The 20,999-nt window shown below is 36.1% G+C and overlaps 1 protein-coding gene across 1 annotated transcript in view; it reads left to right on the top strand.

The window, feature by feature from the left end:
• Positions 1-63: 63 nt before the first annotated feature.
• Positions 64-20,999, top strand: part of LOC134250764 (uncharacterized) — a 57,505-nt gene continuing 36,569 nt past the window's right edge. Inside the window, exon 1 of the mRNA XM_062733118.1 lies at positions 64-805. Coding sequence (XP_062589102.1) covers positions 166-805 — 640 coding nt within the window. The 5' untranslated portion in view covers positions 64-165. The remainder of the gene's footprint in view (positions 806-20,999) is intronic.

Raw genomic sequence — 20,999 nt, 5'->3', positions numbered from 1 at the left:
AGGGGGAGCCGACTTTTTCCCTAAGCGGGGGACACGAATTCTCTGAATTAGCTTGTTGGGAACAATTCATTAGACAATACCCAGTCCCTTCAGGATACTACGTCTGGAAAGGTTTCAAGTGTTCTTAGGGATATTTTAAATCAGGAAAGTTTGGTGCGTCTCTCTATGATACAGAAAATTCAAATATTAATGATGGATGTCATAGGCAACAGAAATATAACTGAAATTTTGATGAAAAAGCTGGATGTCATGACAGAAAAAATTCATGTCTTAGACAAAAAACAGAGGAAAACTGAAGAGGAGAATACAAGATTTAAGGAGGAATTAAAATTTTTACGTTCCACAATAGGTGTCACTAGAAATTCTACAGATGACAATGTGTTACACTTAAATGAGACAGAAATGCCAATAATGAAGAAGCAAACTTCGTCTCCACAGAGACAAAAACACCAATTAACTCGGGAAAATATAGAAATAAGAGCACACATGGAGGGTTTTATTGAAAAATACATAGCGGAACGAATCGGGGAACTTGAATTAGAAAGTTTGAAAAATGAAAGTTTGTTTTTTAGACAGATATATGAAGGTCTGTCACTGGAATTCGAAAAAATGCAAAAAAGGTTATTTCAAATGAACAAAACAATAAACGAAGATGGAAATGCGAATGACTTAAATGCTCGGTTATTGACAGCCCAGGAAAACTTGATGACTTTTTCTTCTTTCATCAACCGAACAATGGAACATATTTTTCAGGAGCAAAACAACGCTACTCAGAACTTAAAGAATATTTCTGCGCAATTGTCAAGTAACTACCCTTTCTTTATTACACAGGGTCAATATTTGCTATGAAGAGATTATGAACTAAAGTAATACATATACTTAGTTTTAGGGATGCCAAACCGGTCAATATTTGATAATGGGTTACTTGGACATTTTTGTGATCGGGTACACGGGTACTCGGGTACTCGAGTACTCGGTAAAATGGTAAATACATGTACAAGTCTGTTAATTTTGTTTAACTCATTTCAGATGTGCTATACACCAATGTTGTTTTTTTATTAGGTTCTTAGTAAATGTTTAAAAACATCAAGTCAACGAAAATGATTAATTGTACTTTTAAATTATTTATTTATAAAAAAAAAAATACACACACAAAAGACATTAATTTGATGCACCAATAATTTTAAATTATTTGCATTTCTTATTTGGGAAGAAGCTTTAATCAATATCAATCTTCTACGCATCTTTGTCATGATCACACTAGCGAAGCAGAAGGAATGGACGTCGTTGGGATCGCTTGTCGAATATTATTGCATCCCCTGTATACACTCAATTTACTCCGCTTAGCTGACTTTAAACAATTTTTATTAATCTTCAATTAATATATATATATATATATATATATATATATATATATATATATATATATATATATATATATATATATATATATATATATATATATATATATATATATATATATATATATATATATATATATATATATATATATATATATATATATATATATATATATATATATATATATATATATATATATACAGCCACAAGCGATAACAGGTGTTTTACATGTACATGTGTAGACGACGACCCGCTAATTATTGCATGCACGTTTCAGTTATTTTTTAAGAAGTGATAAATTTATGTTCTTTGGAATAAGAAAAAAATATACATCCGAGTAACCGAGTACCAGTTTTTAAGTATTCGTTACTCAGACGATTTATCGAGTACCCGGTTGTGGTTATTGTTCATATATCAGAATTGAAAATAAAAATAATGGCCTGGATGAGCATTTCGACCTTTAAGGTTTGCATTTCCATTATAAATTAGCATGTGATGTTTCTAAATTATCTACTTAAAAAGGTCATATAATTGTATGATAAAATATATAATGCATATAATACATTTGTGTGGCGTCGGTAGTCCAGTGGTTAAGGTGCCTGACTCCAAACCGAAAGGTTGTGAGTTCGAATTCTGGCCACGACAAGCCGACGTTGTGTCCTTTGGAAAGGCACTTTACACGAATTTCCTCATTATACCCCAGTGTAAAAAGGGGTACCTGGCTATAGACAGTGAGACACATTTTCAGAATGTTAGTGTTCTAGCGCTGATAACGGCAGCTTGCACTGAGAAAGATTCTGGATTGTTAAGGTCTGCTGGGGTAATAATGTATTGTAAAGCGCTTTGAGTAGCATTTATATATGCTAGAAAAGCGCTATATAAAACTAATCATTATTATGTCGCCCCGAACGAAGTCGGGCGACATATTGCAATTGTACGCATGTTTTTGTTATACGGGCTGTTTCTCGGAGATGACTGGGACAATCTTCTTGAAATTTTACTGAAAGAGGATCACTGGTTGTAGTTGTGTTGTGTGGTCATTCAGTTTCAGAATGGCTACCGTTGCCATGGAAACCTGCAAAAAGCGACGAATTGTGTCCACGAGTGTTCTCTCTGGTCCCTTGGACATTCGTCATGAAACTTTACTGATTTATTGATTAGTATCTGTCATTGTGCGTGTTGCATTTAAAAATTGGAAATTGTCAATAGTTTCCATGAAAAATTGGAAAAGTGAAAATTCTTTTACTTAGATTTTAAATCAAAGTACTGAAAGTACTGATAGGACTGATACGAGTTAATGGTTTTCCAACCTTAGCTAATAGGTATTGTTTTAGTAATGAAAAAAACGAAAAAAATTTCCAGTTCGGGGCGACTTAAGCTATTGCTTGCAATAGCAGACTTTCTAGTTATTATTATAATTGTATGTAGTTCTTATTATCATATTTCTTTTTACAAAAAATGACAAGTAATTTACTTTGGTAGCTATAACATGACTTGTTTGCTGTAAAATACGATTTTTGTTTTTAATTAAATCATTTGTTCCCTGCATCTTTTTCAGAAGGATTGTCGTCTCCACCACTGACGAACTCCATTGCATTCTACGCCTACATGTCTTCGCAAACTCCGGTAATAACTGGTCGATATCATTTAAAATTTGATGTGGTGAAAACAAACGTTGGAAAAGGCTACAGTTCCGCTACGGGAGTATTTGTTGTTCCAGAAACTGGGATTTATGTATTCACTTAGACAATACGAGAGTTGCAAGGTCATCAACATTCTACACAGTTGATGGTTAATACTGATGTACTGGGGGTAATTCACGTTTACGCCGGCCCTTCTGGAAATCTAGGAGGAACAGGAATTGTTGTAGCACACGTGAGTGCAGGAGATGATATATTTGTGTGCACTCTTGCAAAATGGAATACAGGTTTCATTTATAGTGACGGTGCAGGAAGATCGTCCTTTGCAGGATGGAAACTATTCTAAATAGAAATAATAACTGATATCGAAGAAACACCTAAGATACTCCCTATGTATCATACCAACGAGAGTCTAAAGTAGCAATCTTTCTCAAGTGTAGAAATAAAAACACAACTAGAGACATTTATACGGGGGATGTCCAAATGTTCGTGGACAAATGCCTCATTTTCTTAATAAAGCCCGCAATGGCAAGAATTTACGATAATATATTAATATAGACCATAATTAGGTAAATATGCAAAAAAAAAAATAAACAATACACATATATAATGAATATTATAGGTTTAAAAACTTTGTGGATGTGTCGCAGAGCAATCACCCAAATCAGTTAACTGTAAATGAGAGAGTTCTAAAAGTTCTGATAGGAACACTCTCGCACAATCTATCTACCACTGTTCCGTTAGCCATCTGGACATCCACCAGAAAGTTAATGCACTAATCCCTCTTTGCATGTCTGAAAGCTTCCTCAAATGTTTTATGAAGGGGAAGTAAAACACACCTCTTGATTTCAGGCTTTAATCTTCGAAAGAAACGCTCCTTAGTGAGAGTTTCTTTTTGCCGTCCAGGCATGTCCATGTACGCACGTGTAGCGATCTTCGTTATGTTTCCATCATAACCCTCTACAGATTGCGTCTCCTGCTTTTCCGAGTCATTTCTTCACAAATTGAACAAGGGTTAATTTCTCAAAGTATCAGTTGACATAGTTAAGTTAATCCCACTGCTGCCACCATAAGATGTGACGGGGGACCTCCCTGTCACTGATTAACAGTTACAGATCAGGTTTGAATATCGTCCCGCTTCAATAATTTTTTACGGAATTACGACCTTTTCAATTTTTCAAGGTTTTCATTTTTTCTGAACGCCCGAAGATATGTAGCTGATTTTTAGAATGAGACTTAACCTTGATAAGTTATAAATCAATTTTACATTTCGTTCTGCTTCATTCATGTTTCAAGGAATTATGGCATATTTATTTTTTTTTATTATTGGATTCACGATTGGGCTCGTGATGCACTAAATTAATGTTGTGATGCACTATATTGCTTTAGAGTGACGCATATAGATCGAGTTGGATTTTTGGTCTTGTCTTCATTGTATTGCCTTTGAAACCTTAATCCATTTATTTAATTCAATAAAAACAAGCGCATGTTTCTTACATCTCTTTTTAAAAAAAATATTGACAACCATGAATGAATTCAATATTTTCTTGTGTTCGATAAGAATTCGAAATTTTAATAATCGTTCACTTTTCCCCTTGTGGAACTTTGCTTTTTTCCCTTTTTTTTCGCAATTTTACCTAGTTGTACTCATCGTCCACCCTCCTCCATCTGTACTCATGTCAGAGTAAACAGACCTTACTACTGCGGCTCACACTAACCGTCCATCCTCCTCCATCTGTACTTATGTCACAGTAAACAGATCTTACTACTGAGGCTCACACTCTATGTCCATTCTCCTCCATCTGTACCCATGTCACAGTAAACAGACCTTACTACTGCAGCTTACACTAACCGTACATCCTCCTCCATCAGTATTTATGTCACAGTAAACAGACCTTTCTACTAAGGCCCACACTCTTCGTTCATTCTCCTCCATCTGTACTTATGTCATAGTAAACAGGCCTTACTACTGAGGCTCACACTCACCGTCCACCCTTCTCCATTAGTACTTATGTCACAGTAAACAGACCTTTCTACTGAGGCCCACACTCTACGTCCATTCTCCTCCATCTGTACTTATGGCATAGTAAACAGACCTTACTACTACGGCTCACACTAACCGTCCATCCTCCTCCATCAGTACTTATGTCATAGTAAACAGGCCTTACTACTGAGGCTCACATTCACCGTCCAACCTCCTCCATGTACTCATGTCACAGTAACCAGACTTTACTACTGAGACTCACACTTTACGTCCATTCTCTTCAATCTGTACTAATCTCGTAGTAAACAGACAATGCTACTGAGGCTCACACTCACCGTTCACCCTCCTCCATCTGTACTCATGTCACAGTAAACAGACCTTACTACGGAGACTCACAATCACCGTCCACCCTCCTCCATCTGTACTCATGTCACAGTAAACAGACCTTCTACTGAGACTCACACCCACACTCAACGTTCACCCTCATCTATCTGTACTTATGTCACAGTAAGCAGACCTTTTTACTGAAGCCCACACTCTACGTCCATTCTCCTCCATCTGTACTTATGTCATAGTAAACAGACCTTACTACTGCGGCTCACACTAACCATCCACATCCTCCACCATCAGTACTTATGTCACAGTAAACAGACCTTACTACTGAAGCTCACACTCACCGTCCATTCTGCTCCATCTGTACTCATGTCACAGTAAACAGACCTTACTACTGAGGCTCATACTCACCGTCCAACCTCCTCCACCCGTAGTCATTTCACATTAAACAGACCTTACTACTGAGGCTCACACTCACCGTCCACCCTCCTCAATCAGTACTCATGTCACAGTAAACAGACCTTACTACTGAGGCTCACACTCACCGTCCACCCTCTTCCATCTGTACTCATGTCACAGTATATGTGATAGGGTGATTTATTTCATTTATTAATTATTATATTTCAGGATTAAATTAATTCAGTTGAATTATCATATTTATTTCTTTTCAGCATTTTATTTATTGAATAAATCCACATGGAATTATTTACATCAATCTGTGTTCATTGAGTTATTTATAAATGTATGACATCACAGTGGTCATTTAAACCCCTGTCCCTTTTCTATTTATATCTTGTGTAGTGTCAGGGCCAACTTGGATTTCATTGGTTGGTTTGGTTTCCCTCTCTTTTGGTTTTTAGCTTTGTTAATTACTTTTGTTGGAGATCTTTGTCTGACCAGCAGACATATTGGTTTATATGTATTTGTCTATATTGACTTATTTACGACCATGACCAAGACTGGACAGAATGTAAGTTGACTTTTACTAATTTCATTATCTCTATATAATTGTTTATCAATTTAATTCCTAAATATTAATATTCTAATATAAAGTATGATTCAGTCTTTGTGATTATTTTATGACTGTGTAAATAATGAAAGTAATGATTTCATATGTCAGTGTATTGCATATTTTTGAGAGCAATACAGTAAAGTTGTGTTTTATTTATATACAGCTAGATCACTGAGTTATAGATCATTCATCAGTTGTAATTGGAGAATGGCTTTATATCACATATAGGTATGATGTATATATATTTTGAATATTGTCCATATAATTATATAATTCTGGAAGAGTTCAATATAATTTGATCTTATTGTTTCATCTATAAATTCCAGTGTTTATATTTTGTACATATTATTGATTAAGAAAGACTACTCTTAATGTTTTATCTATGAGCACAATTTAAGGGAAATAACTCTTCATTTTGACCGTGCTATCTGGCAAGTGATCTACATGTATGTATTGTTATAAAATATCTAATATATTGTTTATATCTTGCAGAGCTGTGATATTACTGTGAAATCAATATACTTATCCATTACGACAGCATGGTGTTTGTCATTATTCATAAAACGAACCCCATTTCAATGGCATCCACGGTGGGATATAGGATTGGCTGACTGACCATTGCGAGACGTACTAACTGTGAGGATCTCACGCCGAGGAGGATCCAGGATCCACCGACGTGTTGTGTAGTGTTTACAGACAGAGACTGTATTGCGCAATCCACTCAACGCTGGACGTTCAGTGAAAGTGACATTCAGCGTATGACCAGTGACATTTTATTTGAACCTTTGTGACTATTTCATTATTGTGATCTTTAGAAGCTTGCCAGCGAGGTAAGGTATTTTTATTTTACAATTGTGCTCAAAACACGTGTATTTTGGACTGACAAGTGACAGGCATATTTTTGTTATAAAGTGAAAAGCCTTCTATACCCTTTCTGTATATATTAAGTGTAAATATTATTTATTTCTGAGCAAATTATTGTAGTGTGTGCAAGAAATTAATTCTATTAATCTGATATACCTGGTTTCCACCCCACACTAATTTCTTTTCTCTTGATCAGCTGACCTTGACATTTGTGACCTACATTCAGACTTGAAGGTACAGGTAGTTTGTTTACAGGTGATTTTGAGGTGACTAGTGTGTCTGAGTGAGTCTATTGTTTTGATTCAGATTCATTGATCTAGTTCTACAGTATTTAGTTGCTTTATTACCCCTTTATCACCCCTATAGTCAACATGTGAATTATTTTATTTAATACCCAGATTACTGTACATTTCAGTACATATATACATAGTAAGGTCACATTACTTTGAGTAATCAGTGTGTTGGTGATTCACCTGTGTCCGTCATTTATTGTTTATACATTGAATTCCTTTTCATATTTTTGCATTGTCGTTCCGTTTACATTGATTTCGCGTAATTTTGTTTGCATCGGGTATTTGACCCCTGGCCGAGAGATCGTCACACTTGAGTGCACGCGGTGTACTGAAGAGAGTTATCTTCCTTGAGTAAGTTTGTAGTTAGAGTTATCTTTCATTTTTCGGAACCATTTAGTTATTTAGAAGGTAATATTAGATCAAGGTTATATTACATGTAGATTAAGGTTATATTTATTTAGATTTAGTTAGTTTATTCTTTAAACTTTTATTTATTTATTCAATTTGGTAATTTAATTCATTTTTTTATTTCAGCTTATTTAGAAATTTAATTTGAAATTTTGTTTTTCAGGTGAATAATACTTTTGCATTTCAGTGAAATTTAGTGTTACATAGAATTTAAAATTTAATTAAGTAGATATTTAGAATTTAAGTTTAATTAGTTTAATTAATTAGTTAGATTTATTTATTTGACTTCATCTCGAACTCTTCGAATTGGATTATACATTGGATTCTTCAGCTTCAGAGGATGTAATCTTAGATTAATTTAGATAATTAAGGTAGATTTAGTTACTAGGTACCTTGCTAGTATTGAGTTATTAAGAAAAGTTTATTTGGAAATCAAACAACAAACAACAAATCATCATGTCCGTAGACATTTCACAGGAGGAACTCGATCAAATTGCAAAAGTCTTCAAAGAATTAAACGTAAAACCAAAAGCTGATACAGCACAGGATTTCAAACAATGGATGACTCAGTATGTTGCACAAATGAATGAGGAGGAATTTGTCAATGTAAAGACAGAACCGCACGCGGATACAGGAACTTCATCAGCATCAGCATCAGGAAGCACATCAGTTCCCACATCCCAAAGATCTCTTGTTTTTCTGGAGACGGCAGCAAGAATGACACTACATATGATCTTTGGCGATAGGAATTTGACTGTTTGATCAAGGAGAAGTGCAAGGAGGAGATAATTGCTCAGTCAATTCGAAGATCATTGCGAGCAGATGCAGGAAAGGTTGCTGTGAGACTTGGTCCTGGAGCCACTGTAAACCAGATACTGGACAAGATGGAGAGTGTGTTTGGCACTATAGAACGAGGAGAAACAATCATGGAACAATTTTACAGTGCGCGACAAGAAAAAGGAGAGGATAGCATGAGTTGGAGTTGTCGTCTAGAGGAAATTTATAGAAAGGCAGTTATCAAAGGAGTTGCAACCAAGGAGGATGCAAATGAGAAATTGAGATCAAAATTCTGGAATTGTCTTCATCAGTGGATTAAGAATATCACTGGATACAAATTTGATGCACTGACCAATTTTGATGAAATTAGGAAAGAAATCAGACTTGTAGAAAAGGAACATGAAACAAAGAAGGCACAATCTAACATGGCTGTAACATCAAGTGAAGCTGAGAAAGGAGATGAGATTAAGGAACTTAAAGGAATGATTCAACAGCTCACTACAAAAGTCAGTGCCATGGAACAACAGCGTACAAACAGGAAAGATCTTGGAGATTCGTACGGTAGATTTCCACCACCACAGTCCAAAAGAGGAAATTATGGCCCTGGAAATTTTTACAGAGGACATCCTAATTTCAAAAACTACAGTGGTCCTAGATATCCTCAGGCATACAACTATGATTATTAATACGGATACAACACTCAGGAATCTGCTCAAACAGAGGATGAAGAACCTATTATATGCTACAAATGCAAACAACCGGGACATATCGCCCGTAATTGTCAAGTGCGAATGGACCATAGTAGGAGGTATTTAAACGTGAGGAGACCTTCGTTGCGAGGCAAACGCTAGGTCAGCACCGGAAGGGCCCTACTAGCAATAGAAATAATGAATTGGTAGGAAATACATCGGAAGTGGAAGCAAGTTTAGAAGAAATTTTAGTTAGAGCGTTGATAGATACTGGATCTACTGTTTCCACAGTTAGTCATGACCTTTATACGAAACAACTTAGTCACTTAGAACTTAATGCTATAAGAGAACTTTTGCAAGTGGAATGCGCAGATGGTCAACAGTTACCATATTATGGATATATCGAAGCTTCCATCCAAAGTAAGGGAATACCACAATCATTGGAGGAACCACTACAATTTCCATTACTTGATGTATCCACCAGTAACTACAACAGTCGAGTACCGCTTCTTATTGGAACAAATATATTACAACTCATGCTAGATGGTGTCAAGGACAAATATGGAGACAAATATCTACAGGATGCTGCATTATTTACACCATGGTATCTCGCATTTAGAGGAATGGCATTACGGGAAAAAGAACTTGAAAATCATTGCATTATTATACCACCAAATTCGACAGTTTCTATATCTATACCGTATCAGTCTACAACAGCTGTTCTACAAGCCACACCCCGCTCTGTAATTCCATCAGACCTGGATATTGTACCATCACTTACACACTTTACCTATCCAGCCAGTCATGTGATAAGAGTGGGTATTGATAACATCACTACAAGGACAGTACAAGTTCCACCTAAATCCATCATATGCGAGCTACAACCAGTGAAAATTGAACCACATCAAACAGCTTTACCATGTTCTAGCCTCCAAGAAACCAAAGATGTCTTAAGTTTGGTGAAGATCGATCGAGATAAACTTACAGTATCAGAGCAGCAAGGAGCAGAAAATTTATTGAGGAAGTATGAGGATGTATTCTAGAAGTCGGACATCGACATAGGACACACTAACATCGTGAAGCACAGGATAGATTTACTTGACGAAACACCATTTAAGCAACAACCAAGGCGAATACCACCTGCCATGTTGGAAGAGGTCAAAGATCATTTAAGGAAACTATTAGAAGGAGGAATTATCAGGAAGTCGAAGTCACCATGGTCAAGCAATGTTGTCCTTTGTCGCAAGAAAAACAACGAACTACGCATGTGTGTAGAATATCGCCAGCTAAACCTTAGGACAAAGAAAGACTCCTATGCATTACCAAGGATAGAGGAAATACTGGATGCTTTAGCAGGAAATAGATTCTTTACCATCTTGGATATGAAAAGTGGGTACCATCAGTTGAATTACATGAAAGTCACAAGGAAAGAACTGCGTTTACTGTTGGGCCCTTAGGCTTTTATGAATACCATCGCATGCCATTCGGTCTAGTCAACGCACCTGCTACATACCAAAGGCTTAAGGAGGAATGTTTTGAAGGGCTCCACCTGGATATATGCTTCATCTATTTGGATGACTTGATTATCTTCTCCAAGACATACGATGAGCATTTAGAACGTTTGGAAAAGATCTTTCAACGACTAAGAGAAGTAAATCTTAAGTTATCACCGAAGAAGTGCGAATTCTTCAAGAGCAAAGTGAAATACGTAGGAAACATTGTCAGTGAGGAGGGGATAGAACCAGACCCGGAAAAGATCAGCAAAGTACAGAACTGGCCTCAGCCAAGAAACTCAGATGAAGTTCGCCAGTTACTGGGTTTCGTTGGGTATTATCGGAGATTCATCGAGGGATTTTCAACAATAATACGCCCATTGAATGACCTCCTACCAAATACCAAGAAGAAATCTAGAAAGGGTGTCAGGACATCAAAAGAACCAGACAAGTGGAGATGGGGTAGTGAACAGGAACAAGCCTTCAAGAAACTTAAGGAGAAACTTACAACTTATCCAATTCTAGGATTCTCTAATTACTCCTTACCCTTTGAACTTCATACAGATGCCTCATCATCAAGCATCGGCGCTGTATTATATCAGACGCAGGACAACTTCAAACGGGTCATAGCCTACGCTAGCAGGAGTTTATCAAAATCAGAGAAGAATTACCCTGTTCATAAATTGGAGTTCCTGGCTTTGAAGTGGTCTGTGTGTGAAAAATTCAGAGACTACTTATATGGAGGAACATTCCAGGTTTACACAGATAACAACCCACTCACGTATGTTTTAACATCTGCGAAACTTGATGCGACGAGCCAAAGATGAATTGCAGATCTGGCCAACTTTAACTTTGAGATTCTGTATCGACCCGGATCACACAACGCAGATGCAGATGGACTAAGCAGGATACCAAACCAGGAGATCATAACATCTGATTCCATTAAGACCATATGCAATTCAACTGTATCCAATCATCCCTATGTACAATGCTTGTCCATATCTCCATCTTCAGTTGACAACCTACCAGACTTGAGTGATCAGACTGAGGTTGATGTTCGTCGTCATCAGTACAATGACCCAGTGTTAAGGTTTTGGATACCATACGTGCGCAATCAGTACAAGCCAGCGAAACACCATCTACCATACAACAACATCCAGTACCATGCTTTACTTCACAAGAAGTTTGACAAACTCAGGTTAAGAGATGGGATCCTCATAAGAGAAACAACAGTGAATGAGAAAAAGAAGTCACAGATACTTTTACCCAGATCATGTATTGGAACAGTATTGTACCATCTCATACTGACATGGGACATCCAGGCCGTGAGGAAACCATCAGTTTAATCAGAGATAGATTTTATTGGCAAGGAATGACAGCAGATACCGAACACTTCATTTCAAACTGTAGGAGATGCCTTTTAAGGAAAACACCAACAACAAGAGCTCCACTTATTAACATCAGAACATCACAACCTTTAGAACTCGTATGCGTAGACTACCTTAAACTAGAAAAATCAAAAGGAGGATACGAAAACATCTTGGTTATCACTGATCACTTTACTCGATTTGCTCAAGCTGTAGCTACAAGGAACCAAACTGCCAAAACCACAGCTGAGGCGTTATACCATCATTTTATCGTTTATTATTGGATACCTTTGAGAATACACAGTGATCAGGGTGCCAATTTCGAGTCTAAGATCATACAGGAGCTCTGCAGCATTCTTGGAGTTAACAAGTCAAGAACAACGCCTTACCACCCCATGGGCAACGGCTTAACAGAACGTTTCAACAGGACTCTTCTCAAGATGTTAGGAACACTTGAAAATTACCAAAAACAGGATTGGAAGTCTCACATTTCAACTTTAGTTAACGCTTATAATTCGATGAAACAGGAAACAACAGGACAATCACCTTTCTTTCTTATGTTTGGACGAGAACCTAGACTTCCAGTAGATCTCATTTTCAAAACAGATGGACCAAATCAACATGAAAACTTGAACTCCTACATCAAATCTTTGAAATCTGAATTAGAACATTCATATCATTTGGCACAGAAATCTATCCAGAATGCCCAGGGAAGACAGAATTATGACATTAAGGCGAGAGATGCTGTGATACAACAAGGAGACAGAGTATTGGTCAAGATTGTTTCGTTTGAAGGCACTCACAAGTTATCGGATAAATGGGAGGAAGAGCCATATATAGTGTAGAGTCAACCAAACAAGGATGTTCCAGTGTACATAGTAAGAAAAGAGAGCAACAACACATGTAAGAGAACTTTACATCGGAACCTTTTGCTACCAATCGGACACTTAGATATTGATTTACAGACAGAAAAACCTCAGCCAGCACCAAGGAAGTTGGTGAAAGCTCGAGTCACGAGAAGAACCAAACAACTTACTACCTCACAACATGAGGATAACAGTGACTCAGATAGCAGTGACGAGGAGATGATAGTACAGGAGGCAGCATCCACTGCACATAGCAAGGATAGTGCACCTGCTTCTGAGACAGGAAGTAACCAACAGGAGAATGCATTGGCCAATGAGGAAGAGAGCGCTGAAGAAGAGGGTAGTTCCGGAATACCTTCACCTGCTGAACAAGTTGAGGACACAGGTACTTCAGTAGCTACTACTACAGAAGACACTGTCGTGAAGGAAATAGAACCGTCTGCGGATACACAGCAGCAAGCTGAAGCGATAATGATGATTTGGATGATACTAATTCCGAGGAACATTCAGCTAATGAACAGCAGACAGTAACTAGGAGATCTCAAAGGACAAAGAAAACAACATCATGGATCACCAGTGGAGACTATGTAGTAAATCAACAGGTAGCAACGCAACAGCCAGACTGGAAGACAAGAGCAGATTATTTACAGACTTTAGCTTCCAGTCATGTATTTCATTCTAGCAACAGTAAGGAACCAGTGGAAAAGGCTCTGATAGACATTATTACAGGTAAGAATTAGTTAGACAAGAAAGTCAGTTTAGTCAGTCAGTTGAGACGTTTGGTAAGTGTATATAGTTCTTAGTGATATTCTATGTTTTTATGATTTTAATTTATTTTACAGTCGTTATTTCTTTATGAAATAGTAAATGACGAGGATGTCATTTCACGAAGAGGGGAAGTATGTGATAGGGTGATTTATTTCATTTATTAATTATTATATTTCAGGATTGAATTAATTCAGTTGAATTATCATATTTATTTCTTTTCAGCATTTTATTTATTGAATAAATCCACATGGAATTATTTACATCAATCTGTGTTCATTGAGTTATTTATAAATGTATGACATCGCAGTGGTCATTTAAACCACTGTCCCTTTTCTATTTATATCTTGTGTAGTGTCAGGGCCAACTTGGATTTCATGGGTTGGTTTGGTTTCCCTCTCTTTTGGGTTTTAGCTTTGTTAATTACTTTTGTTGGAGATCTTTGTCTGACCAGCAGACATATTGGTTTATGTGTATTTGTCTATGTTGACTTATTTACGACCATGACCAAGACTGGACAGAATGTAAGTTGACTTTTACTAATTTCATTATCTCTATATAATTGTTTATCAATTTAATTCCTAAATATTAATATTCTAATATAAAGTATGATTCAGTCTTTGTGATTATTTTATGACTGTGTAAATACTGAAAGTAATGATTTTATATATCAGTGTATTGCATATTTTTGAGAGCAATACAGTAAAGTTGTGTTTTATTTATATACAGCTAGATCACTGAGTTATAGATCATTCATCAGTTGTAATTGGAGAATGGCTTTATATCACATATAGGTATGATGTATATATATTTTGAATATTGTCCATATAATTATATAATTCTGGAAGAGTTCAATATAATTTGATCTTATTGTTTCATCTATAAATTCCAGAGTGTTCATACTTTGTACATATTATTGATTAAGAAAGACAACTCTTAATGTTTTATCAATGAGCACAATTTAAGGGAAATAACTCTTCATTTTGACCGTACTATCTGGCAAGTGATCTACATGTATGTATTGTTATAAAATATTTAATATATTGTTTATATCTTGCAGAGCTGTGATATTACTGTGAATATACTTATCCATAACGACAGCATGGTGTTTGTCATTATTCATAAAATGAACCCTATTTCAATGGCATCCACATGTGTACTCATGTCACAGTAAACAGACCTTACTACTGAGGCTCATACTCACCGTCCACCCTCCTCCATCTGTACTCATGTCACAGCAAACAGACCTTACTACTGAGGCTCATACTCACTGTCCACCGTCCTCCATCTGTACTCATGTCACAGTAAACAGACCTTACTACTGAGGCTCACATTCACTGTCCACCCTCCTCCATCTGTACTCTTGTCGCAGGAAACAGACCTTACTACTAAGGCTCACATATTGCCACACAATTATTTTGCCCCATAAGATGCAATTTTCTTTCGTAAAGATTTAATGTATAATTGATGGTTTCTTTTAAAGTTTTATTTTTCTGACTATTAGAGTCAAATGCATTGTCAAATGCCAAACCCAAAAATGAAATAATAAAACTTGAGCCAAGAATACAAAACTGCATTTGCATTGGTAATTAGATAGGGGATGTTCGAAAACAATAAGACTCGTTGCTATATCTAGGGAGAGTGTTGTTTCCCATTTGAAATACAGAAATATTGCTATAACTATATTGAACCAGATGATAAAGTTTGCAACAAGTTTGACTGAAAAGTTCACGAGAAAGTTTAAAACGTTTCATTTCGGAAATACGATATAACACTCAGCTCAATTAATAGAAAAAGTAATAGAATCGTATTACTCATCATTGAAAGAATCATTTCAGCTGTTCTTAAGGAAAACAAAACGATGCATTCTATATAAATAGCAGCGTAGATGGAAACATGTACGAAAGATCCAGAGAAAAATTATTCTGAGTTTCAGAGATGGATCGGCAAGTTTGTGTTGAAGGTGTCCTTGGGTGGTAAGTCTTCTTCTGCAACCAGACAAGATGGGAATAATCAGAGGATATGGAGATAACGAACAGTCAAAGTCCATTAAACAAAATACAAAATAAGAGCAGAGCAAACACGGACCTCCGAAACATCAGAGGTGGGATCAGGTGCCATGGAGGAGTGAGCATCCCCTGCTGACCGGTCAAACCTGCCGTGTGCTCGTTGCCATGATCAGGAAATAACGGAAAAAATCCGTCGTCAATTCAGTGTATAAATAATGGACAAACAATTGGTATGAAAAACGTCGGTCGGCATTTGACTCAATGATAAATTGTATTTGCTGACAAGGTCATTGTATCGACCATAGAACTTACGAAATGAGGACTTTAAACAAGACTGTTGATTTATCAATCCAAGAGAAACAGATATCGTCATTGCGACCCAAGCTCTTGCTTTAGCTATGTCTGAATACGCCTGTTCAACTGCATTGATTCCAATGATGACAAAAACACCAGACACCAGATGTGAGAACAATAAGATACTGGTAGTCTTCTCACCATTGTTGGATCCTGATCGCCCTGAGAATGGACATAGCGGTTGTATGAACATTCTGCAGCGCTTTTTCAAGCGCAATATATATCTGCCATCAAGCTTCATTAACTGTCACCAATATAATACACATCGACTACAAGACTATCACGAAGTGTTTTGTAGCATGTGTTAGCCAAAAAGCAATTGAATGTGGTCAAGAACCAGTTACTTTTCAGAAAAAGGAAACATTTAGGCAATTAGATGGCACTTAACTAGCCATTATCTTCCATAAACCTTTCAAATCAATATATTTGAGTGCATTTTGATTTGATTTTTTTTAAATCTGAAATGGTATGGTAGTTCTTTTTGTTGTCAAGAATCAAACATTGCTAAATTGATATCGAAATATTTCTTTCAATTACTACATGTACTATTTTATAAATTGTTTAAATCTTATTTTACACCAAAGGTTAGTTTGCCAAGTAGAAAATTTAAAAGGTAAATAGAGTTTATTAGATTATGTTAGCGAGATTCTTTTCTTCTAATAAGAAAATAAAGGTTATAATTATACCTTTTATCTTAGATAAAGAATACAAAAGATAATATCTAAGGTAACCCGATAATAAGCGACCAAATGTGTTATACGTTTGGAATTGTTTATACGTATGATATATTTAATCTAACAACCAAGCTCTATGATAAACCTGATGACTTTAACTTTTCAATAGTCAACTTCCCCTACCATGGCAGCAGTAAACTTTCATCACTTGCATACGGAGTTGATTTGTTAGCAAATAGCAAACTCTAAGTATGAACAATTTCTAAAACGATTTAAATTATTGACGGGCAAGTTGATAGTGATTCGCCTTTACGACAGTTACTATTTTTGTAAAGGGTTAAAAATAAGGGCTTGATAGACAATAGTCCAAAAAATGTATATATTTGCGAGGATTTTTATAAAATTAAGAAATCGATTATAGATAGTGTGCTTTGACTTCTAAAAGAATAAGCATTAAACAGATAATTAATAAATACATTAAAAATATTTTTACTGTTGTTTTATCATAAGATCTTTAATGTTTGAAAAAAAAAACCTTTTTTAAATGAAAATAGATATTTATTTGCATAAAAGATTAAACTACTAACCCATACATTTTCCAGCATTTAGGTCTGTTTTTTCAGTAGGGACGGAAAACTGTCAATTGTTATTCACGTTTATTGAAGCCAGCAATGGTTTGCCTGAAATATATGGAGATAACGAACAGTATTTCAGATCAAATGTCCATGAAACAATTCAAAACATGAGTAGTGCAAACGCCACGGACATTTAAAACATCAGAAGATGGATCGAGTGCCCTAGATGAGTGAGAATCCATTGCTTACCTGTCACACCCGCTGTGTGCTCTTTGTCACGATCGGTAAATAACGGAAAAACCGTTGTCAATTCAGTGTATTAAAAATGAACTAACATTTAGCTATAGAATGATAAAAACGTTGCAACATTTGATTAAATGATAAATAGAAAATTCGGACGAGGTCATTTTTGAACGTATAGCAGCACTTGCAATAAAAAGGTCATTATTGTTTTGTTTTTAGAATATACAGTACATTGTCAGTAATAAGATATGTGGTAAAGTGCAGAGGTTAAGGCAATCAATCTTAAGATAAGTGTCACTTATAAATTGTTGGACATTCAAGGCCTCTTATCAGTGGTAGAGATCTGGAAATGTTGATTTTACTAGTAAGTCTTCTGTTCTATCAGCAAATCTGTTTTGCTTTTGAATATACTGATGAACTCCGCATGTTAGCGAATAGGGTGGCCAAGTTGGAGAGGACTATTGGAAAAGAACAGCAGAATTCAGTGAACAGAGAATTTCACTCAATGAATTTGGAGGTGAAAACAGATATTCCACATCCAGACTTCAGCAAAACAGATAATAAACCACGTATTCAGGAAACTAAACTATACACACCAAGAAAAGACACGTACGATTCAAATCTTAAAACTTGTGATGATCGAATTCTGACTTTAGAGAGAACTGTACGTCAATTATCCAAGCTTCTCAAAAATCAGGAAAACGAAATCCAACATTTAAGAAAGCACATTTCGGAAAATTAAATCAATGTTCAAACATTTCAAAAAGAAGAAATGACACCTAAAGGCAGAGAAATTAAAGAATTGGATGTATCTCTACCTAATGAATCTGGGATTTCTAAAATCCGAAGGACTAAGGAGGAAAACTCTCCTTCGATAGCAAATATAGACAAAAGTAAGGGAAATTAATTTACATTTTCCATGAATTTTTATGAATTAATTGTAGAATATACATAATGGTGGGATTTGGTGTCATTGAGGACTGAGCGCCCTATCTACCGGTCAGGTCCGCTGTTTGCTCCCTGTAAGACCAGAAAATACGGGGAAATCCAAAACATTTTCTGAGTAATTAGTTTCCTTACACTTAGATTAGATTTAAAAACATTTCTTTTTAGAAATTGTTCTTATATAGAGCATTCTCTTTGGGGTTTTGAATCAACTTAGAGATATAAACTCCATTTCGATGATAGGGATATGTTAATTACTGTAAATAAGTTTACTTTGTTATAAATTGTAACGTGGAATGAGCAAGGCTTTCCTTTTAAATCGAAAAGAAGAATTTCTTCAGAGAAAACAAGACTTTATTTACAAAAAAAGTAATAAAGAAAAGACAATTAACTAATAAATCACACAATCACACACACGCAAACTCACTCAAATAATCATACCAAAAGTTGTTATTTACAATGATAAAAAAATATAAATGATCAAAAGATGTTTAAACAGCTGTATCAACTATCAATACGCTTTCTCAATTCAAAACAATTTAGAACTCATTTCAATCATTACTAGTATTGTCCATCCATATGACAATCTCAATCAAGTCCAATACTGTCCTTTAAACCTCCCAGGCCTCCGGGGCTGTAGTCCCAGACTGTGGTTGGGATAAATGTTCACAAGTATTGGAGATTCCCGTGTCAAAGTCGCATCATCATCGTCATCGTCTTCATCAACATCATCATCACCGACATCATCGTCGTCATCATCAGATCATCGAAATCATCGTCGTCATCATTACATCAGTTACCACGAACACCTCAGCATGGTGCACGGTCTGTTTTTCGTGCAGAAATAATCTAATATAATGCAGAAATCTTGCTGCAAATTATAGTCACATGCTGTTGAAATTATCAAATCTGCCTTGACCCATTAACGTGTCTTACACAGTGGAAAGCTCTGCCGGGAATACCTAGCTATTGTTACCTCCTGTCGGCCAGAATTCTGCAAGGAATCCTGGGTGCTTACCACAGAGGTGCTCGAAGGGCAAGACTTGAAACAAACAAAGGGGTACCCTTATGGTAAATCTAGTGATTGTTATATACATGTTTTGACAAGTCAACTCTTTTATCATGTTTAGTTGCTAGGTTACCGATAATGTTTGTGTTTCTAGGAGAATATTAATTGGGAATCAGATGAATCAGACTCTAGGGTATTTTTTTTTCTAAAGCTCAGCGTCGTCGTATGAATGGACATAGGACTGTAAATTGATGATGCGGCGTTGAAATATCAAAGCATTGAGTTTGCAAAGTGTTTCTCGAGTAAGACTTTAAATTCTGCTTCACATGAAAGTAAAAAAGAATCTGCTAATATTGGACGCAACTGAAAGTCATTCGAATCCCAACAGATTGTCGAAAGACAAGAAGCAAACGTTGCAGTTTAATGGATTATCCACCTTTTGATTGATTGATTGTATACTGAAAGGAAAAAAAAACGCAGGGTAGCATAATGTTCAGAAAAAATTTGACCACCTGACCGAAAATTACGAAAATTGGTCAGAAGAGAAATTTAGTTACTGTGCACCAAAATCAGTATTCAGAATTACTCAACCGTAAAATTTATGACGTCACGAATGGAAAACGCTAAAAAGCCCAAAACACGTGCAATTTGATGACGACGAGTTTGTCAACTAATCTTGTTGCATTATTTGATGCATATGTGGTATGCACATCGTTTTTCAATATTAAGAGACATTATGAGTTGCTTACAATCTTGGCACAGTTTACGGAAGTTCAATTTGGTCTTGTTTTCGAATTGCCTAATTAATGAAAAAGGCAACAATGGTTTACTAAGCAGTTTCTTGTGAATTTTCACCCATAAAACTTGTCACCCGTTGTCAGAGAGTGTCTGGAATGGTTTTCAATCAACCGTGACGATGACGTTAACGCGAAACAGAGCCATGATACGAGCGGGTTATTCGTCCTGCCATCTCGTAAATCGCCTCCTTACTAACACAAAAAACAGCCATTTATACAGTAGACGATTATAATCATTACATTCATACACAATTTGAAAGAAAAAATTCCGCAATTTGCTTTTTTAGCCAGTCAACTTACTGTTGTATTCCTCTCACTGGCGCATGCGCACACCGTTTGACTTTTTTTTGCGTGGTTACCCATTCCAAATATAGCCAGGGTTTAAATGATAAAACACTCTGACGAAATTCCATGCAAAGGAGAAATAAGGCTCTGACAGATGCATGGGTAATGAGAGTTTTCGATTTTCACTTTGGGGGGGGTATCATCATTTGAGCTTCAATAACTCATGAGTTATTAGACAAAATCAAATGGGAATTT

The sequence above is a fragment of the Saccostrea cucullata genome, unplaced genomic scaffold (assembly GCF_032062105.1).
Source record: "Saccostrea cucullata isolate Sc308-1 unplaced genomic scaffold, CSIRO_AGI_Scuc_v1 ctg5660, whole genome shotgun sequence".
In the NCBI taxonomy this organism is placed as follows: Eukaryota; Metazoa; Mollusca; class Bivalvia; order Ostreida; family Ostreidae; genus Saccostrea; species Saccostrea cuccullata.
Note: the sequence above shows the minus strand (reverse complement) of the source record. Positions and strands in the feature narration are given on the sequence as shown.